The 22,458-nt window shown below is 40.8% G+C and overlaps 3 protein-coding genes across 8 annotated transcripts in view; 1 reads left to right on the top strand and 2 right to left on the bottom strand.

Moving 5' to 3' along the window:
* On the bottom strand, window positions 15–10,214 carry GLT8D1 (glycosyltransferase 8 domain containing 1). Of its 2 annotated transcripts, XM_018066723.1 has the most exons (10): window positions 9,927–10,214; window positions 6,526–6,579; window positions 6,153–6,251; window positions 4,036–4,249; window positions 2,309–2,426; window positions 1,998–2,082; window positions 1,373–1,485; window positions 898–1,064; window positions 695–807; window positions 15–546 (listed from the first exon to the last, which is right to left on the bottom strand). In XM_018066723.1, exons 2-10 carry the CDS (start codon window positions 6,539–6,541, stop codon window positions 356–358), a joined length of 1,116 nt encoding a protein of 371 aa, XP_017922212.1. In that variant the 5' UTR covers window positions 6,542–6,579; window positions 9,927–10,214; the 3' UTR covers window positions 15–355. The 2 variants fall into 2 exon arrangements, with proteins under 2 accessions (XP_017922212.1, XP_005695928.1); XM_005695871.3 differs by lacking the exon at window positions 9,927–10,214 and having other exon boundaries at window positions 6,526–7,186.
* On the top strand, window positions 7,680–12,161 carry SPCS1 (signal peptidase complex subunit 1). Its single transcript, XM_005696089.3, has 5 exons — window positions 7,680–7,703; window positions 10,073–10,639; window positions 11,002–11,061; window positions 11,140–11,226; window positions 11,667–12,161. The coding sequence occupies exons 1-5, from the start codon at window positions 7,680–7,682 to the stop codon at window positions 11,790–11,792; spliced, it is 864 nt and encodes a 287-aa protein (XP_005696146.2). The 3' UTR covers window positions 11,793–12,161.
* Window positions 13,963–22,458, bottom strand: part of NEK4 (NIMA related kinase 4) — a 29,665-nt gene continuing 21,169 nt past the window's right edge. For 4 of the 5 annotated variants that reach the window (XM_018066706.1, XM_018066707.1, XM_018066705.1 and 1 more), the window contains 3 exons: window positions 20,842–21,050; window positions 20,271–20,404; window positions 13,963–15,653 (listed from right to left, as the gene is read on the bottom strand). In XM_018066706.1, coding sequence (XP_017922195.1) covers window positions 15,561–15,653; window positions 20,271–20,404; window positions 20,842–21,050 — 436 coding nt within the window. In that variant the 3' untranslated portion in view covers window positions 13,963–15,560. The remainder of the gene's footprint in view (window positions 15,654–20,270; window positions 20,405–20,841; window positions 21,051–22,458) is intronic. The other variant, XM_005695865.3, reaches the window with a different exon arrangement.

The raw sequence follows: 22,458 nt of genomic DNA, 5'->3' as shown, positions 1-22,458 counted from the left end.
AAAGTTAAAGCAGATACCTATTGAGAAATGTAGTTTTCACTTTATTTACACAGGTCACAAAATTAAAACCAAGTAGCAGTGATGAACTGGCTGTAGCAACCATATCTTAAGTCCATTCACCTCTGGTCAGTCAGCACCATCAGTAAGCGAACGCTTGGTAAGGCAGATGGAGGCATATTTATAGTCTGTCTGGGAAGCTGGCTGCCAAATGGGACAGTCTATCCTCTTTACCCAGCTGAAATGTCCCTTTTTCCATGGGTTGCTGAAGACAGGCACTGAAGCCTAGCTAGTGTTACATCCCACACACACTGTCTTCCAGGATTTCCTGAGAAATACTTATAGCACAATTTGTATTTTACTTTGTATTTGAGATCTCCACATGTCTTCGGATTAGGCTGAATTTGCCTGTTGGGTCCGGAATGTACCATTTTTCCCAGACATCAGTGTATGAAGCAGTTCTTCCCCATGGCTTAAAGTGCCCATTCCAATGGAGTAACTTGGCAGCCTTTACAAATTGGGGTGAATATCGTTTTCCAGCACTGGAACCTTAACATTTAGAGAAAAAAGAGCCAAATCAGTGTACTAATCAGACACAAGACTGCAGGTAACTTAAGGGAAACAATATAGTCCATTCCTGAGGGTGGTCCTTAGTAGACCCTTCACTGCGTAGGCTCCTGGTTAACTGCCTACTTACCGAGGTGGCGAACGTTCCACATAGGGTCGATGGTGGAGTGCTGCTGATAGAACACGATCAGCAGGGGTGGCGTTGTGATGCTGCCAGCCAGTGTTCTGCTATACAGTCCCTCTCTGGGTAGAGAGAGAACAGGTCCTCTTAGTCAGGACTGCCAGGGTTGAGCTATAAGAGTTTTCACAGCTAGGCCAGTTTACATAACTTACTCTACATTGAGTTTCATCCATTTTTCCAGCTGGCTAGTTATATTCTGTCTTCTCCATTCTGTCAAGTTTGCAACAAAAACTCCAGGATTAAATGAGCAGGTGCTGGCTTTCATGGAAAGTTTACGAATTCTTTCCTTCTTATAGTCAAGATATCCAATGTAATTGTACTAAAAACACAATTGGGATATAAGTATGTTTACTGCTTCAAACTAATTTGATAATCATTTTGCTTACTTAGGATTTCTCAGATAATTAGCAAAGGGCTCTACATAAAGCAATTAGAAGTGACAGTTGGGATCGCAAGTTAGACAATAGGAACCTAATCATAAAGCCGGATATTCAATGAGAATTAGGTTTTCAAATCCATAAACCAATCTAGGAAAGTAGCCTTGAGTTTTAGGATGAAATAACCAGTGAATAAAATGTAGCTAAAAGGGGAGTACAGTAAATTCACGAGGTCTAATAAATAATTTACCTGGTTCCCTGCTCCACGGATGACAACTTTAGCAGAGGTTGAATCACAATCTTCTGAAAATGCAGCTGCATGTCCTGGCTTCAGTGGTGTATTGTACAGGGCAAGAATATCACCTGAAAGAAAGTTAAGATTTAGGCTGCAAGTTGTCCCAAGATTCCAATTCCTCGTACTTTAAGTAGGTAAATTAAGGTTTTTAGTTGGAGTTTCAATATCAAACTTTTAGAAATTAATAGAGTAAAAAAAAAAGAAATAGAATAAATACACAGAGAAGCAGAAGGATAGAGTAGACCTGAGAAATACTGTGAACCAATTCAACATAATTAATATTTATATATAATTTTCACACAACAGTAGAATACAAATTCCATTCAAGTTCTCAGAGAGTGTAAACTAGGAGACACTGGAACATATCCAGGGATATAAAACAAGGTACAAAAATTTGATGGTCTAAAGCTATTAGAGTGTGATCACTGTGGAATTGCTAGAAATCAGTATCAGAAGATATTTGAAAATAATCCACGTATTTTCAAGTGAAAGATGACCTTTTATAGGATAACCATAAATAAGACAAACACTACAGCCCACAAGGGACAGAAAGCAGCAGTGGTGTGACATTCTTCAGTACCTTGCACGATTACATCATCATCCATGTATATGGCCTTCTTTGCTCTGGGAACCAGAATTGGCAAGTAGAACCTTGCAAAGGTTAACTGGAAAAGGAAAGCATTGAAACAGGATTTGTAAGTGGCTGTGCTTTTGTTTACTAGAAATTCCCAGGATGCTCTCAGCATCCATGCAAGGGAAGAAAACCAAAGGTCTCAGAACTTCCAGACTTGGTCCCCAGGGAAGTATAATCTTTGCACTGTACCCAGTTATGCAGGTATTCCAGCCATTTCCTAGTACTACCAAGTACAAACAAGGATGCATGGAACTCACTGGTTTTATGGATTCCCCCTGGTCAGGATCCTCCTTTACTTTCCCTTCCAAAAGTTTAGTGTCAAAATTCACAATTTTGTACCTGATACTTTTCAGGTTACCACTGCTGAGCCAGGACCTGATGAAAAGAAACCACCAAATATCAGTTTTAAGTAATAATGTCCCAAATCATAACCATGTCTCTGCTTTCCAAGACCCTAATGCAAGAGAAATCCTGAGGACCAAATAGGTGTCTTTGATTCCCTTCACCTCCTGAGTTCTGGTATCCTCATGTGCTGTGAGATTTCCCACTAAAGTCCCTTCCTGAACCAAGATTCTATGGTAACAGAGCTCCCAAGGGCTCATACTTTGATCACTCTTCTGACACTAAAACTGCTGTGCAAAATTCACTATGGAATTGAGATGATCCCGCCACCACATGGATCGTTCAACTTCTGTCCCTCCAAATACATGAGTGAAGAAAATGAGTCGAGGTATGACAGCAGTGAAAGCTAGTTATCGACATGGGGGTAGATCAGTCTGTTAGCCTATACACTCACTGAGTGTGATGACAGTAATTCTACCTGAGTCTAAGGTAATGCCTGTGAGAAAAGTCAGTGTTCCCTAAAGATATCCAGCACATTTTCCCTAGGGCCATTTCAGATCAGCATTTTGTGGATATGTTATTTCTATTTTAATGCAATATGTTTCTATTTTAGATGGTTTCTTAAGTTTTTAAAAATGGAAAAATTATTCTTAACAACTTTCACAAAAAACATGAACCATGAAGAAAGGCACAGAACTCTGACCACTAGTAACCTATTAGACAAAACTTTTTTGGAATAAACTTTGTAAATCTTAAGTCAAAGCATCTTCAAAGCATCTTCTGACTGTCCATCAGACTGGGTTTCTATAAATCATAATACTAAGGATCATTTACTGAGCAATTATTATGTGGTAGGTAGTTTATATATTTTTCATTTACTTGATAGAACAATCCTCTACTACTGCTAAGTCACTTCAGTTGTGTCCGACTCTTTGTGACCCCACAGATGGCAGCCCACCAGGCGCCCCTGTTCCTGGGATTCTCCAGGCAAGAACACTGGAGTGGGCTGCCATTTCCTTCTCCAATGCATGACAGTGAAGTCGCTCAGTCGTGTCCGACTCTTCACGACCCCATGGACTGCAGCCTACCAGGCTCCTCCATCCATGGGATTTTCCAGGCAAGAGTACTGGAGCGGGGTGCCATTGCCTTCTCCACAACAATCCTCTAGGTTGGATATTTACACCCCAAACTTACAGATGAGGAAATAGGTTCCCAGGGGTTAGGTCTATACTCACTTCACCATTCCACCTTGCTGCTGCTCTCCCATCCCTTCCAACTCTAGACCAGAACTACTCAAGGGCATGTTCTAGAAATAAGGAACTTGTAAGAGAGTGTAAGTTAACACACTGCTTCCTTCACTGAGGAAGTTCTTATTACCAAAAAATATATATATATATCTGCTTGAGTTTAACAACGTGCATAGTAAACACAGTTGATTCACATCTTGGCACAAGTTGCTTACATGTTTCTGCTATCATGGAGACATATGGTACAATCATATGGAAAAAATGTGCAGTTTATATGTGGTATAATTATATAAGAAAAATGATTGTAAACACTGAAAAAAAAATTACTCGATTGGCAGCTGGCCTGCTCTTAGAGTATCCCCTAGAAGCAGAGCCATCAGGCAAGCAGAGCTCACCGGAGATGGTCTGCTGTGCCATTGAGTGTAACAATGTAGAAAATCACGTTGGAGCGAGTATTGTGCTGAATGCTGTTTATGGCTGCAATGGCCCCTCCGAGCCTGTCTTCAGATGCAGCAATGACCACAGGAATCTCTTCGTCTCTCCCATCTACCACACGTTGGGGAGCATTTGGGATAAAGTCCACTGGCTGAGGCCCCACAATTCCTGAATCTGCGAAGAATGCACACAAGGAAGGTATTATGATACAATCTCAAGAACTCTTCATACAGATCCCAACATATGAAAAGAGGTTAGCTGAGGGTTATGATACTTAGACCTCAATCTGTCTCATTACAATGTGAACCACACAGGCCAGAAATTGTGTGTTTTCCTGTATGTAACCAGGCCTTGGAAAAGCATTTAAAACAAAAAACAGGCAGCAGATGGAATTATGATACACTCCTGGTAGGAATATAACAGGGTCTGTATTTTGGCAATTTGTATCAAGAGCCTTGAACAGGTACATGGCCTCTGACCCAGTAATTCCCTTGTGTCTCTTAAGAACAAAACCTGAGAGGGAACCAAAAGTCATAATTTTATTTATAACTATGAAAACCTAGAAACAGACTAAAAAACAGTTGTTTTTCAAACCATGAATCGTGTCCCAGAAGTATGCATGAAAATAATTTAGTGGGTCACAATTAGAATGTGAGCAGGAAAACAAGTTTCTGAATTGGAACAGAACAGTGACTTAGAGAAAACAAGTTTCTGAATTGGAACAGAACAGTGACCTAGAGAATATCAGAATGCTTCATACACAGCAACTCCAAAGACTGTTTTGTAAACCTTCCTTCTTGCCTTTCATAGTATGTCCATTCATTTACTCATTCATCATGCACTGAACACTGAGCGCTTACTATGTGCCAGGCAATATCTAGGCATTGGGGTTACAGCCATGAATAAACAGGTAAATCTTCACCACTGTGAAGGGCAGATAGACAATACGTACGTGCATGCGTGTGCTGTATGTAACACACTCATACTGTGGGGTTAGCATCAAAAAAATCCCAAAGTCACTGTACCAAATGACTTTTTCCTATAGCGAAAAGTAAACTGTGTGGCATTAAATTTACATTTGAATAGTTTTGTCTTGGTGACTTACTTAGGATATAATTAGGTGAAAAATCATGTCATGTGTAATTTATATTAATATATAGTATAATCTCAACTATATGGAAAAAATACACACAAAAAAATGGATGGTACAAAGGGAAAATTTTCATATTCATAGTTATCTCTAGGCAGTGAAATAATTTATTCAATGAATATTTATTAAGCACCTCCTATGTACCAGCCACAACTGCCCTCATGGAGCTTGAATGTGGTTTATAAATACTCCTACTATCAGGAGCATGCATTACTTTCTGTAAATACATACACACACACATACATATATACACACTATTATAAAACATGCGATCAGAGCATTTAGTGAAAATTAAGGGAAAGCTATTGGTCTTTTCATGCTTTGGTCAAGGATGGTGGGTAACAATTCAAAAATTATTTTTGACAAACTCTAAAGCCTCAAACATTTCTCAATACCAAGGCAGGGCAATATGAACAACTAATCTAAAATAACTGGCAGCAGAGTTATACAACAATGATATTTTAAATCAGCTGAAGAGGTTTTATGGTTTTGTTTTACTACTAGAGTCCTGCTGATATGGTTCCACATGTTAAAGGAAAGTAACAGGTGACCAGACTGACAATCTAATTGTGAACAAAGTAGGCCTCAAACACCAGCAACATTTACCTGTCACCTTCTGAAGCCCTGCCCGACTAAAATGTCTGCAGATAACAGCCTATAGTGGCTCCTTTCTCTAACGATTCTAATTTGGTAAAAAGGAATCTTTGGTGAGATCAAATGCTTAGCAAACAACTGCCCAGCAGGGAGAAGGGGAAGGCTGCAAGAGCACAATGAGTGCCGCCTGCCTTTCTCAGAGTTATTAGTAGCTTCTGTAGGGCCAAGCAGAAAGCCTTCTTTTCTTTAAATCTAGTGATGTAACTTAGAATGTGGGACACAGGGAATCCGGGCTCTTAACAGACAGCAAGGCTTGAGTCAGGGTTCCCATACCTGAAACCTCATTCCTCAGCAAACTGCTCAGACCAAGGAAGTTATGATGCAAAACCAGTAAGAAGAGAGCAACAGCCAGGACCAGGATGACGATGTTTACTGAAACACAGAGGAGAAAGCCCACATTACATCTCTTTACCTTTTGACCAGGTAAAAGATAAGACACGGCTTCCTCAGTGGCTTAGCAGAAAAGAATCTGCCTGCCAATGCCACACACCCGGGTTTGACCCCTGGGTCGGGAAGGTCCCCTGGAGAAGGAAATGGCAACCTACTCCAATATTCCTGCCTGGAAAATCCCATGGACAGAGGAGCCTGGTGGGACGTGACTCAGCAACTAAACAACAACAAAATAACAACTGTAGAAAGAACGTACCTTTACGAAATGACATCTTTCTCTTCTGTCTTATATAAATATTAGTTATTAACCCTACAAAACAAAAACAAGCCCCCAAAGTCAGTAGGTACATTACAGTCGCCATCAAAATGCCTACGCTTTTATTCAGACAGAAACAAGAAGTGAATATATGGTATATTCTGCCATAAACTTGTTTTAAGTTAACAGTTTCCAAGAACCCAACTTGAGATCTGAATTTTTTATGGCAATCATAATAATAAAATATTTCCAATAACTTACAGCCTTGTATACCATATGCCACTAGATGAAAAGCAATTCTACCAGGAAGAATACCTGGTAGAATTTAGGGGTCTAGGGGTCTAACCACTATGGAAACGTTTTCTGAATGAATTTCTACTTAGAATTCCTAATTAGACAGGGACTTAGTCGTCTATGATCAAGTAAACTGAGGTCAACCTCATTGGTACAAAATATCACCTGTTTCAAATTGTATTCTATTAACTCATTTCTAAAGGCCTTTGAAAAAAAGAAAAATATATTGAAGGGCTATTTAAAAAATTGGGAATCACAGGCCAGATCACAAATTTGGAGAAAATAATTCAGACTCCCAAAGTACACACAAGGCGAGGGTGGGATGATTTGAAAGAACAGTACTGAAACATGTACATTACCATATGTAAAAGAGATGACCAGTACAAGTTCAATGCATGAAGCAGGGCACCCAAAGCCAGTGCTCTGGGACAACCCAGAGGGATAGGATAGGGAGGGAGGTGGGAGGGGGGTTCAGGATCCGGGGGGACATGTACCTATGGCCGATTCATGTTGATGTATGGCAAAAACCATCACAATATTGTAAAGTAATTATCCTCCAATTAAAATTTTAAAAATACACATCCCTTCTCTCTCACTCTTCTTTCTAAAGCAGTACATGTAAAGTATACTATGTCAACAGCTTTCGTCTCTAGAGACTATATATCATTATATACCATGAGCTATGTGTCTTTATCTCCTCTTGAGGACTGAGACTGACCTATAGAAGGTGGCAGACTGGGGGCTCCTCAGACAGTTCTATTGTCTGCCTGCTTGGAGCCAATTTCCATCAAGACTGAAGAAAACGATCTCACTTTAATGAATCTCATTTAATGAATAAAGGACAATGGTTTAGCTCAACAATGTCCAGCAACAATTACTTACAGGTAGTATCCTGATCAAGAGGCACGAGTATTTGTGCTATTGCAACTGGCCAGACAGAAGAAAACACAATCCTAGCAGGTATTTGATGAACTTAAGTAGATTTGCATGGCAGAAACCATTTGCTCCAAAAACTCTTCCATGGTTATCTACATGCAAAATGCCGATTATTATGGAGTGTGTCTGATCCATAATTCCTTTCCAGGTGCAATTCCTGGTAATGGAATTCACTGATCTGGGTAGAAAGAATTCTCAAAGCCAAACTGCATGTACATGCAGGATGTGCAAAAATACTGACTATATTTCTGCTAGAGTACACAACTGTGTAAAACTTGATGAGTGATATTCACTTGTCCACTATGAAAATTAATATTTTGTTTAGAAATGATATGGCAGCTGCTCCCAGAAATATGGGTGAGGAAACCTTAGGGGGAAGGAACACTTGATGTTTTTCAACTTGGGGCTACATGCCCTAGTACCCACATTCTCAGTGGTCTCTTCTGCTTTCCCTCCTATTGCTATATACTCCCATGGAAGGCCATTCGACTCACACTCTGCAACCTATCCTACAATTGATTCTTTGGTGCAGCAACAGCAAACTCTTTCCCTCTCTGCTGGAACACACTCTCAGCAGCATATTATCATGCTCTGGTACCTTTCAGTTAACTAAAAAATGAAAAAGACATCACTTCTCAAATCCCAGTAGACCCACAGACCCATTTCTCTGCTCCCTCTCACACAAAAAGCTTGAAAGGATTGAAAGCCTCCAGCTCCAGTATCTTTCCTCCTGTCCTCTCTTTAGCCTCCTCCAACCAGACTTCTAGCCCTATTTTTTCCATTCAAACTGGCTTTGTTGAGACTACAGAAGACCAGGGTCACCTTTTGGTCCTCTTACCCATCCCCTCAGAGACCATCAATAAAGCTTAGTACCCTCCTCTTCAATTATGACATTATCTCATGTATTTGATTTGTTTCTTCATTCTGTCTTCCCTGCTCTTTGAGAACAGTGTACTCCAGGGAAAAGTGTATACTGGTGTATCCTTGCCATCTAAAACCATGTCTGGCAAACGATAGCAGATACGTGATACTTGTTGAATGATCTTGTTAATCAAAGAGCAAGGCTGGTTCTCAGCCCTGAAAGGGAACATCATCTTTAAAAATAATCATGGAAACAAATTCCAATGGAGATCTCTCTGAAATCAAATCTGACAAAAGCAGTCTCCTTTTCCCATAATTGTCTTTATAGATCAAATACCATAAAGTATCTACAGCAACTGCTACCCTGTAAAGTGCGTTTAAAGACGGATAAACAGAGTGATATGTCTATGGCTACATACAAGGGAAAGGGCTTAGTCTCCACCAGACTGAAAGGTGGAAAAGGTATTAAGGGTGTATATCCCCTTTCTCTACCTCTTCATCTGGCTAGCTACTACTTGGCTTTCAGCAGTTAAAGGAGGCTCCCTCAAATCCCGCATTCAGTTGCATCTCCCCTGAGTTGTCACATATCCAGGGCTTCGCTACCCCCCGAGTAATCCGGTTTATTCTTCTGGGGTTACGTGGCTGTCGCCCTTGACACATTCTGGGCTCCAGGAAGGCAAGGGCCCGTTGGTCTGGGCACACACACACACACACGCACACACACACACGCACACACGCACGCGCGCGCACACACACACACACACACACGCTGCGGGGTGTATTTGCGGATTAATGAATGAGGGCAGCAACCACACACATCAACCTGCCCCTGGAGTGCCCAGAATCCCAGCGTCTGTGAGTGACTCTGGCGCAGAGGCCAGCGAACCAGTGGGGACGCCCCCGGCCCAGGTTTCCCACAACAGTTTCTCTCTGGAACGTGGGTCTTCCACCTTCCTCAGAGTAAAGGAGAAGGGCCACAGCTTTTGAGAGAGACACCAGCAGAGAGAGAGAGAGAGAGAGAGGCTGTGCGAATCCTCGGCGGTCTGAGTCTGTGAAGGGGCTAGAGCAGCCGCCGAGCAGCCTGGAGGCTCCGCGGGCGGGAGCTGCCCACTCTGGTGCGAAGGGGCCGGCGAGAACCCCTCCCCGACAGGATACCCTTTCTCTGGACGAAGGGTTCTGGGGTAGTGCCCCTCTAAATTCTGGTGTTCCACAGAGGACACGCTCGGCGGGCTCCCCGCCCAGGCTCCGAGACCCCGGGATGGGGTTCCGGCCAGTCGTTCCCCTCGGACGCTGCCCGCGGCAACCCTTACCTGCAGTCCGCGGAGGAGGAGGAGCCGCTGCCCGCACCCCGGCCCGCCCCGCCAGCTCAGCGCCCCTGCCGCAGGCCCCGGGGCCCAGCCAGCCGCCGGACCTCCCGAGTCGCCTGCACTGCGGACCAAGCCCGCCCGCCCGCTAGCTTCGCAGCCGCCGCGCAGCCCCACAGACCCCCGCCCGTCGGCCGCTCGGACCCCGAGGGCATCGCACAGAGCAGGCGCCGCCGGGCAGCCCCACCGCTGGGGTCCTCGCCGGGAGAAGTCCGTCGCCATGGAGACGGGGCGCGCGCAGGCCGCAGTTCAGCAGCGCCCAACCAGCCGAGGACAGTTTGGGGGACCGGGACAGCCGCTCCCAGCACCCAAGAGCGCTGACGGCGAGCCCTTCACGGGCGCGTGATGCCTCGACTCGGCTGCCGCCGTCAGCATCTCAGCCCCCGCGGAGAGGGCGCCGGCCGACGGCCAGCTGCGAAAGCACAAGTCGCCTAGCTGGGGCACGGGGAGGGGCCTCGGGCCGACCGGGTCCGTGGGAGACATCCGCTTCCGGGGCCGCGGCCATCGCAACCCTCGACTGTGCAGACCAGCGGAACTGGACTCGTCAGCAGAAGCTGACCCCGGGCCCTAGAGTCCCTAAGTCCCGGCTGCCCTCGCTCTGCCGCCCGCCTTCAGAACCAGACATGTTGGAGCATCTGAGCTCACTGCCCACGCAAATGGTGAGGCCGCTGCGCGCCTGGGCCCTATGATCCCTGCACGCCGCTCGCGAGCCTGGCAGCTCCGCAACCCTTGTCCGAGACCTACTCCGTGCGGCTCGCGTACTGAGTTGTACCTACCTGGTGCCCTTTTCTCTTCCCCCCAAGGGTGCCCCTCCCTGGGCTCCGTGAGGATGCTTCGGTTCCCCCGGGAAACCCAGAATGGCATTCCTTGCTTAGGTTCTTGGAGCCCTATATGTTGGGGGAGCCCCATATGTTGGCCCCATATGTTGGGAATGCCCTGGTGCCAAAGCTCTGAGGCCCTTGCAGTAATGTATCTCCTCGGTGGTGGAACCAACTCCTGCTTTGCTCTTCTTCACCTCTAGGATTACAAGGGCCAGAAGCTAGCTGAACAGATGTTTCAGGGAATTATTCTTTTTTCTGCAGTAAGTATTGGTTTTACATAATCTTTTCCACCCTCACCCCCAGCTTGACTGTGTTTAATATACTTTCTTTGTCTTTAGATAGTTGGATTTATCTACGGGTACCTGGCTGAACAGTTCGGGTGGACTGTCTATATAGTTATGGCTGGATTTGCTTTTTCGTGTTTGGTAAGATATTTATGGCTTGGATGTTAGTGGCAAGTTAGGTTTTCTGAATTGGGTTATTTTGTTTGGATGCAGTACTGAGAATCAGTGCACAACGTTTCAATGCCAGATAGCATCAGATGAGGTTAAGTTGCATAAAGCTTATTTCTTTTGGCAGTTGCTCCAAGCAGTAATCTTAAAGGTCAAAGCTAGAACTTAAGACCTTATTGTCTTCACATTGCTCCCTCCTCACCTTTCTTTTAGCTCTTAAAGCTATGTGTAAACAATGAGGCTTGTTCCTACTTCAAGTATCTTGTCTGGGTGATGGCACAGAGTTTTCATAGAAATGTCGGTTTCCTTGTTTTTACCTGTAGCAAAGGAGTCATTTGGGAAACAGACATAATACATAATACTCTTTCAAGCTTCTAATGGCCATAATTGATTGATTTTCTGTTCTGACCCAGCTGACACTTCCTCCATGGCCCATTTATCGCCGGCACCCCCTCAAGTGGTTACCTGTTCAAGACTCAAGCACAGAAGACAAGAAACCAGGGGAACGAAAAGTTAAGAGACATGCTAAAAATAATTGATTGGGGTTTTCATGATTCAGCTTTACTGTTGTACCTGCTTTTGTTTTGTGTGACATGAGCTAAACTGTTTTCATACATAAAACATAAGCTAAAAACCACCTATGCTCAGCTGTGTATAGATTTTGTTTTCTCCATATTTCATTTCTCTTTTGGGTTTTGCTTTATAAATATTTTAGACCTTCTCCTCACAATCTTCCTCTGAAATGGAGAACAGAAAACAGAAGTATGCAAAGTTTCTTTCAGGCCTACAAAATAATGAGTAAAAGCTTCATAAATGACAGTACAATTTAACTATCAGGTTTTATAATTCATTATGGGTAGTCAGGCTGTTTTAATGTTTTCAATTAAAACTCAGTGCAATTCAGTGTCTATAGAGTCTTTTGTTCATTGTTCTGCAAACATGACTACGAGTAAAAGCCAAAGTTAGAAGTTCATGGTTCTGAAAGTGTCAGCAAGAACCACTTCTATCTTCTGAAGCTACAAGGTCCTAATGTATGATTTCTTCTTTTTTTTTTAAACAACAGCAAGCACCTGTGAAAAAACTTACTGATGTAAATTTTGTGGTAAGGTAATAGTTTGGTACCAGTAAAATAAGGCTGTTGCCAAGCAGAAAACATTTAATCCATGCTTTACCTAAGGTAGTTCAAAATGAAAACCCAAGAAGCTATAAATTTTAAATTTTCCAGAGGGCTGAAGAGAACAATGTTCTAACAGTCTTGTGTGAGGAATGGGAGTGCAAGGGTTATTACAAGTCATATTCTACTTCTCGATACCAGGATATAGGACTTCCAAACTGAGTTTTTTAAAAAGGGAGTGAAGATCTTAATACACCAGAAGTCAGGAAAGGGTTTTTAAAGGGGGGAAGAAAAGTAAAAGACAGCAGAAATAAGACCAAGCATATCTATAAAAAATGTGATTACAAAGTTAAGAGCTCCCAATAGGGTTGAAAATCAAGTGACCTCATGTTCTCAAAATGACACCCAAAAGTTGAAAACAGGAGCAAGGATGTATTAGGCAAATGCAAGCAGAAAGGAGTGGTAATAGTGAAAAAGTCAGAAATTTAATATCAGAGAGCATTAAATGGGGCAAAGAGGGAAATTTCATAGCTGCGAGATGTCAGTGAATGAATCATACATTGAATAAGATGTGAAATACATAAAGCAAAGACTTACATATACAGGAATTTGGCAAAGAGACCAACACTCTACCTTTCAGATTTTGATCAAGGCAATATGAAGACTGCTGCACTTGTTCCACATGCCTGGAACACCGTCCCTTAGGTATATATGACTTGTCCTCTCATTCAGGTCCCTACCCAGTGCATGCATGCTAAGTCACTTCAGTCGTGTCTGACTCGGTGACCCTATGGACTGTAGGCTGCCAGGCTCCTCTCTCCATGGGATCCTCCAGGCAAGAATACTGGACTGGGTTGCCATGCCCTCCTCTAGGGGAATCTTCCCGACCCAGGGATCAAACCCATACCTCCTGCATTGGCAGATGGGTTCTTTAGGACTGGTGCCACCTGGGAAGCCCTACACAGATGTCACTATAAAGAAGCATTTCCTACTATCCTATCAAAAGTTTGGGTATCATTCTGTATTTATTTTCATGGTATTTAATATATCTCAGTATATATTTGTTAATCATCCATCCCAGAACATAAGCTCCATGGGAACAGGAACCTTCTTAGGCTCACTGCTTTTTGCTTAGTACAAGAGTACATGACACATAGGCACTCCATCATATTTACTAAATGAATACAGAGCTGTGCTGTCCAATATGGTGCTACTAGTCGTGTGTGTCTTAAGTTTAATTAAAAATTGGGTTCCTCAGGACTTCCCTGGCCATCTTGTGCTTAAGACTCTGTTTCCAATGCAGGGGGCGTGGGTTTGATCCCTAGTTGGGGAATTAAGATCCCATATGCAGCATGGCACATCCAAAAAAAATTTTTTTTTTTTAATTGAGTTTCTCAACCAGCCACATGGCAAAGACTCAACAGGTTTTATATGACTAGTGGCTACCATATTAGTGCAGATGTAGAACATTTCCACTATTTAGTGGAGAAGTGATTCTGCCTATCCGTAAGAGAATTCACCTTTACTGAATGCACATAGGGCCTTTCCAATAATGGATCATGTACTGAGCTACAGGAAAAAACGATTCCAAGAAATAGAGGTTGTGCAGGTTATATTTACTAACACTGCAATGTAGCTGGAACAAGGAGGAAATTTCTTGGCTTTGGAAATACATGGAAATTAAAAAATACTTTTAAAAGAGAAAGTCAAAACATGAATTCTTGACTATTTACAAACTAATGTCAAATAAAACATCAAAAGTCTCTCAAATGTGGCCAAAGACATGCTGAAAGGAAACTTTAGTCTTAAAAATGTGTTTTAAAATTAAAGCTGAAAAATGATTAGGCACTCAAGAAAAAAACCACAAAACAAACAACAGAAGCATAAAAACTGACTTAAAAATATATAGAATGGGACTAAAAATGTATGAGGGAATATATATAACTTTACACAAGTAAGTTAGAAAACTTCAGTAAAACTAAAGTTGACTTCCCAAGAAAGATTACGGATCTCTAAAACGTGCAAGAAATGGTAAATAGCTCAGAAAGACCAACAGTTTGCCAAAAATTTGTCCCCAGCTGGGCACTGGGATCAGATGGTTTTAGAGTTGTGTTATAACAAACCCATCAAAATAAAATTAAGCAGCTTCAGAAACTAGGCCATGAGCACTGGCCTACTACCTGACACATAATAAAAACTAAATAAAAGTCTTTTAGGGGACTAGAAAGGGAACATTTTATTATTTTATGTATGTGTGTAATTTTCAAAAAAGGTAGAGTCCTGCATATACTAATCAAAACTTTTATAAAAGCTACTTGCTAGATGGGCATTATACCTTATTAAACAACAAATAAAATATGTGATATGCAATTATACATTTAAAATAGGGGAAGACAATCGGTATCTTGATGTATAAGACAAATTTCAGGAGACAAATCTGTCCAACATAACTGAAAGGATCTGGACGTTATTACTTAAAAATCGCTGAATTAGAAAAGGTATTAAGTGTTTAACAGATGTTTCCGCTGATGGAAAAATAAATCTTAAAAAAAAACAAAACCCAGTCTGCAAAAACATTGATTTACAGGGCCAAAATACCTCCTACTTTCAATTCTTATATACCTTGAATGAGGTCCATAGTAAATGGAAATATAATATTAAATTATATTAATATGCTGAAAAAGAAATTCAATTGCTCAGGTACTATGTATAACTTCATATCTTTAAACGTACTCCCAGAATTATATAAAAATAATTTATCAACTGCTACTTACAGTTATTAATAGTAAATATCACTGGATATGTCATTTTTTCCCCTATTGCTTTTATCACTATAGGATAATGTAGAACTTCCAATCCAGAATGTTTTGTCTCAGTATTCAAGCTCATAAGTACCTTAAAAAAATAGTTTTAGGTGTCCTGTTGGTTTAAGGCTCAGTAAACAGTAATCAAACAAATGTCTTAAAATAGATTTTTTTCTTCATGAAGAGAATAAGATACCCAAGGGTTTTTTTTTTTTCTTTTGTAAGCTTGCTTCAATATTACTGTTTTGTCCAATTTCTTTCTAGTTAAAAAGCCAACAAGATAAAAGGATGGTGAATGGCCTCCAATCATTGTTATAGGTTTGTTTGTATTTGTTTAAGCCAAAAACCTTTGAAAATCATTTTATTCTGGCAGCATATTAGATAAATTCTCAAAAATTCACATTTTCTTCAAAAAATTTTAACTGGCGAGCCTTCACACTGTAAGTCACATACTTTTCACCCATGTGCTCCTGCAAATGTACCTATTTGGGAAACATAAAAAAAATCAGTATATAGTAGAAAAAATATTTCTATAGTCTTAAAAGGGGTATTCTAAGCCACAATACCAAGGGTGGAAACCTTATGGGAGAATATATAGCTATAGTTATGTTTACATAAAAATGTAAAACATCAAGATATCAAAAAATAAAGTCATAAGAAATACAAGATACAAGGACATTATACATTAACAAAAGGATCAATACAGCAGGAAGATATAATAATTATAAGCAATTATGTACCTAATAACAGATGATTGAAATATATGATGCCAAACTTCACAGAATTAAAGGAAAAAGTAGTTCTACAAATAATAGTTGGAAACTTCAATACATACTCTCAGTAATGGACAGCACAACCAGACAGAAGATAAGAAAACAGAAGACTTGAAAAATGAAAAAACTAACTAGATCTAACAGACATATAAGAAACATTCTACCCAAGAATAATAGGACACACATTCTTCTCAAGTGCACAAGAAACATTTCCCAGTAGAGACATATATAGTAGGCCACAAATTATGTCTCAATAGATTAAAAAGACAGATACACATACAAAGTATCTTCTCTGACCAAAACAGGATGAAGTTAGAAACCCATAACAGAAGGAAACTAGAAAACTCACTCATTTATGGAAATTAAACAACACACTCCAGTGCACCAAAGGAAAAAAAAAAATCACAAAGGAAACTTAAGATACTTAGAGACAAATGACTTATGCGATGCACCAAAAGCAACGCTAAGGAGACAATTTATAGCTATAAAGGCTTAGGTCAAAAAAGAAAAAGATTTCAAGTCAACAACCTAACTTTATAACCTAAAGTAGTAGAAAAAGAACAAGTTAAAAGTAGCCAAAGGAAGGAAATAATAAAGATTAGAGCTGAGAAGACTATAACAGAGAACAGAAAATTAGAGAAAAATCAATAAAACAAAAAGTTGGTTCTCAGAAGATGAACAAAATTGACAAACCTTTAGCTATACTAAGGAAAAAAAAAGACTCAAATTATTAAAATCTGAAATGGATTTGGGACATTACCACCACTCTAATGAAAAGAAATGAAAAGGATTCTAAGGGAATACTATGAACAATTGTACACCAACAAGTTGCATAATCTAGACAAAATGGACAAATTCCAAGAAACATAAAACCTATCAAAACTGAATCACGAAGAAATAGAAAATCTGAGAATACCATAACTAGCAAGGAAACTGAATCAGTAATCTAAACCTGCTAACAAGGAAAGGTGCTGGAACTTTGCTGCTGAATTCTGCCAAACGTGTGGACAGGAACTGTTTTCAGCCCTTCTCAAATTCTTCCAAGAGTTAAGGAGGAGGGAGCACTTTCTGGCTCATTCATGAGGCCAGCATTGCCCTGGTGCTAGGGCCAGACAGGGAGACTATAGGAAAAGAAAAATATAAACATATATCCCTTATGACCACTGATGTAAAAAACTTCAACAAAATACTAGATGATTAAGATATTCATGAGAGATACTGGTTTTATGTTTCTTTCATGTTAGTGTCCTTGTTGGGTTTTGACATCACAGTTCTGGTTTTCTGGAGAAATGGAAAATGTCCCTTCTTTTTCTGTTTTCTAAGGAATTTGTGTAGGATTTGTGTTATTTCTTCCTTAGATGATTGGAAGAATTCCCCAGCAAAGCCATCTGGGCCTGAAGTTTTCTTTACAGGAGAGTTTTACTTTTTCTAGATGCTACGTTTAGGCTTTGTATCAAGGCTTAGTTAAATTCATAGACACAGATGTTACAATGGTGACTCCCAGGAGCTGGTAGGGAAAACGGGGAGTTTTTGCTTAACTGGTACAGAGTTTCAGTTTTGCGAAATGAAAGTACTTCTAGAAATGGATGGGTAATGTTTGCACAATTATGTAAAACATACTTAAGGCCACTGAGTTCAGTTCAGTCGCTCAGTCGTGTCTGACTCTTTGTGACCCCATGGACTACAGCACTGAACCAAATACTTAAAAATGGTTAAAATGATAAATTTGAAGTTACATGTATTTTACTATGATTAAAAACCAGCATGTGTATAATGCACTGTTGAACCTATAGAGAAATGTAACATATTTATGGAATTAAACAACGGACTCCTAAACAACCATCCTTATAGAAATAAAAAAGATTAAAAAGGATTTCCATTAATAATTGCCAATTGGTGGCTCAGACAGTAAAGCATCTGTTTACAATGTGGGAGACCTGGGTTCGATCCCTGAGTCAGGAAGATCCCCTGGAGAAGGAAATGGCAATCCACTCCAGTACTATAGCATGGAAAATCCCATGGACAGAGGAGCTTGGTAGGCTACAGTCCATGGGGTCGCAAAGAGTCGGACACGACTGAGCCACTTCACTAGTGTCACTATGATAACTTTGCTTTTGAACTGTGGTGTTGGAGAAGACTCTTGAGAGTCCCTTGGACTGCTAGGAGATCCAACCAGTCCATTCTAAAGGAGATCAGTCCTGGGTGTTCTTTGGAAGGAATGATCCTGAAGCTGAAACTCCAATACTTTGGCCACCTCATGTGAAGAGTTGACTCATTGGAAAAGACTCTGATGCTGGGAGGGATTGGGGGCAGGAGGAAAAGGGGGCGACAGAGGATGAGATGGCTGGATGGCATCACTGACTGGATGGATGTGAGTTTGAGTGAACTCCAGGAGTTGGTGATGGACAGGGAGGCCTGGCGTGCTGCGATTCATGGGGTTGCAAAGAGTCGGACACGACTGAGTGACTGAACTGATGGATAACTTAGTTGAAATGGACAAATTCCAAGAAAGACACAAATTTTAGAAACAGAAGAACAATCTGAATATAGTAAGGCACTGAATTCACTAACAAAAAACTACTCACAAAGAAAAGCCCAAGGACTTGCCTGGTGGTCCAGTAGTTAAGACTCCATCCACAATCCCCAATCCTTGGTTGGGGAACTAAGATCCCACATGCCGTGCAAGATGGCCAAAAGATGTGTGTGTATACATATATATACACACACACACATTATATATACATATATATACACACACATATGTGACTAAATACTAAACACATGTGTTTAGTCACTCAGTTGTGTCAGACTCTTTGCGACCCCATAGACTGTAGCCCACCAGGCTCTTCTTGGAATTCTCCTCCATGGGAATTCTCCTCCATGGGAATTCTCCAGGCAAGAATACTGGAGTGGGTTGCCGTGCCCTTCTCCAGGCAAGAATACTGGAGTGGGTTGCCGTGCCCTCCTCCAGGGGATCTTCCCAACCCAGGGATCAAACCCAGGTTTCCTGCATTGCAGGCAGATTCTTTACCATCTGAGCCACCAGGGAAGCTCACACATATATTCATATATATAAGAAAAGCCCAGGCCCAGATCCCAGATAGTCTCATTGGTGAATTCTATCGCAAACATTTCAAAAAGAATTAACACCAGTTCTTCACTAATTCTTCCCCCAGAAGATGAGGGAACACGCCCCAACTCATTCTGAGGCGAGTATTGCCCTGATAACAAAACCAATAAAAAATATCACGAGGAAAGAAAACTGAAGGCCAATATCATGTGAACACCAACACAAAAACGCTCAACAAAATACTGGAAACATGACTCTAGTAACATCTAAGAAGCAGTATAGACCATGACCAAGTGGGATTTATCTCAGGAATATAAGGATGGTTTAACATCCAAAAACAGATTAATGTAACATACCACATAAAAAAAACCCAAAAACCAAAAACCACCAACATGATCACCTAAATAGAAAGCATTTGACACACCTAACACCTTGTCATGATAAAAACACTCAGCAAACCAGAAATAGATGGGACCTTCACCCCAAAAATATCAACTAAATAAAATACTATAGTGAATAAAACAAAGTAAAATTAAAATAAAATCCTTAAAAAAAAGGGGGGGACCTTCTTCAACCTGAAAAAGAATATCTAAAAACTGATAGTTAACATCATAATTAATAAAGACTGCTGCATCTAAGATCAGAAACAAGATAAGGATGTTTACTCTCACCACTTCTATTCAACATTGTACTGGAGGTTCTAGCCAGGGCAATGTGATTCAGCAATTTCCACCCCTAGGAAGATACCCAAGAAAAACGAAAACATATGTCCACACAAAAACTTGTACACAAATGTTCATAACATTATTCACAATAGGCAGTAAGTGGCAACAATCTAAGTGTCCATCACCTGGTGAGCAGAAAAGCACATGTGCCACAGCCACGTTCAGCCATGTGGAAGAGTGAGTTTCCCATGTGCTACAACATGGGTCAATCTTGAAAACATACGCTAAATGAAGGAAATCAATCACAAAAGACCACACAGCTTCTCACAATTCTACTTCAGTGAAATGTCCAGAATAGGCAAGTCCACAGAGAGAGAAATATCAGTGGCTGTTTAGAGGAGAAGGGCCTAGAGGACAATGGGGAACGACTACCAGTGGGTACAGGGGCTCTTCCGGGAGTAATTAAATGTTCTAACGTTGACTGCGGTGGCAAATGGGTAAACTGTATGGTTTTGTTAATTATAATCCAAAAGGCCAGTACAAAAATTCCATAGCGTAAGCAGCTGACACAGCTAAAGTTTGGATACTCACCTCTCTTTCCAGTTCATCCTCCTCTTCCAAAATATCATACACCTGCTCTAAAAGCTGAATCCCCAGGCCCCGAATTACATCAGCTCTTAAGACTTCAACTATTCTTCTGATTTTTTCAGAACCTGGCATGATAGCTAAAAAGCAACAACAGGGGAAAATGAACTTTCACCACTTCGGCAAGAACACAATGATTTTTTAAAAAAATCTTGTCATGTTAAGATTCTTTTCACTTTGACAAGAGTTTGGTTTAATGACATCATGTATTTTTAATGACTGAACTTATGCTTCATGTCTCATTACCATCTCCTAAAACTAAAAACTGCAATTGTCTAATTTGAAGAAAATGAAAAATTCCAAACGTACTTATTTACATTTATTGTTAAAAATAAAATTTCATGCAACTTTTCAGGAACACAACTATTACATAAAATAAGATATATTTTTACGGAAATATCCAAAGGAAATAATTTAAGAAAAAACAAAAAAAAATTTGCAAACATTAGAGCCTTAGTTTGATACATTTCTCCAGTGAACATGTGCTCTCCAGTTTGGTGTAAAACAATAAACTGACCACCTGAAGGTAGCTGTTTAAAATGGAGTTCCTCTGCCTCTTCTGCAACTTTCCCATGAAGTATTAGCGTGTCCCGATACTTCCGATGAAGTTTAAATTCTGACCCTGGATCTGGTACTGGGAGGTCTTCATAGCTCTCTTTAGAGTCCAACTTCAGAGTCTGAGTCATCAATTGTACCAAGTCAGTCATTTCATTTGTATGACCTTTACTGGGAAGAAAAGAAAAAAAAAAAATGCTTCATGACAATTTTTCACTGGAAATTAAGAAGTTCAGCTTCCCAATGAACAAGTAAGTTCTTACAGACAGACCCCTCCACAAATAAGTATAAACTCTGGGGACAAAATACAAAAGTTAACTATGAGGGCAATGGAGAATGTATAAAATTTACAAACAGATTCCGGAGGGGAGTTAATACTTCTAGCCTAAGGACAGGTCATAGGGAGCTAAAGTACAAAAAAAAACCCCCACAGTCTCTTACCTGCAGAACCAGGTACCAGAGTTCAAGACCACCACTGCCAATAAGAAAGTAAGTAAAGAGTCTTGGAAAGGAGAGAGCCAGAAAGAGAAGGCCCCTGTTTCTGTGTATAAATTCTGCCCAACTATTTCTAAGTAATTTAACTATATATGAGCACAAAGTTAAGAATATTTAAAGAAAGATAAAAATATCAGCACCTAACGGGATAAAATTAACAATGTCTGGAATCGAGTCAAAAATACCAGATATCCAAAGCAGGAAAACAGCACACAATTGTGAAGAAAAAAAATCAATTAATAGCTGCTAAGCTGCTAAGTCACTTCAGTCATGTCCGACTCTGTGCGACCCCATAGATGGCAGCCCACCAGGCTCCCCCGTCCCTGGGATTCTCCAGGCAAGAACAATGGAGTGGGTTGCCATTTCCTTCTCCAATGCATGAAAGTGAAAAGTGAAAGTGAAGTCGCTCAGTCATGTCCGACTCTTAGTGACCCCAGGGAGCCTTCCAGGCTCCTCCGTCCATGGGATTTTCCAGGCAAGAGTACTGGAGTGGGGTGCCATTGCCTTCTCCTCAATTAACAGAAACAGATCCAAAAGTGACACAAGTGACACTTAGTAAACAAAGGACATTAAAGAGGTTATTAAAAATTTATTCTATATGACCAACATAGAGGAAGCATTAGCATGTTAAGGAAAGGCAATGAAGATATAAATAAGACCCAAACTGAACTACAAATGATAAGTACAATGTGTTCAATACATCGGATGGGATTAACAAATTAGATACTGCAGAAGAAAAGATTAGTAAACTTAAAGAGAGAGCAATAGAATCTATAAAAAATGGAACATATGGGAATTCCTGGCAGTCCAGTGGTTAGGACACTGTGCTTTCACTGCCAAGGGTGCAGGTTCGATCCCTGGTCAGGGAACTTAGATCCCACAAGTTAAGCAGCATGACCAAAAAAAAAAAAACACAGGGGGTGGTACGGGGGATAGAGAAAAAAAAAGTCTAAAAAAAAAATGAAAATCATCAGTGAGCTGTGGGATAACTTTCAGTTCAGTTCAGTCGCTCAGTCGTGTCTGCCTCTTTGCGACCCCATGGACTGCAGCACGTCAGGCCTCCCTGTCCATCGCCAATTCTAAT

Source organism: Capra hircus, chromosome 22, assembly GCF_001704415.2.
Source record: "Capra hircus breed San Clemente chromosome 22, ASM170441v1, whole genome shotgun sequence".
Taxonomy (NCBI): Eukaryota; Metazoa; Chordata; class Mammalia; order Artiodactyla; family Bovidae; genus Capra; species Capra hircus.
The sequence above is the reverse complement of the archived record's forward strand: the minus strand, read 5'-3'. Positions and strand labels throughout refer to the sequence as shown.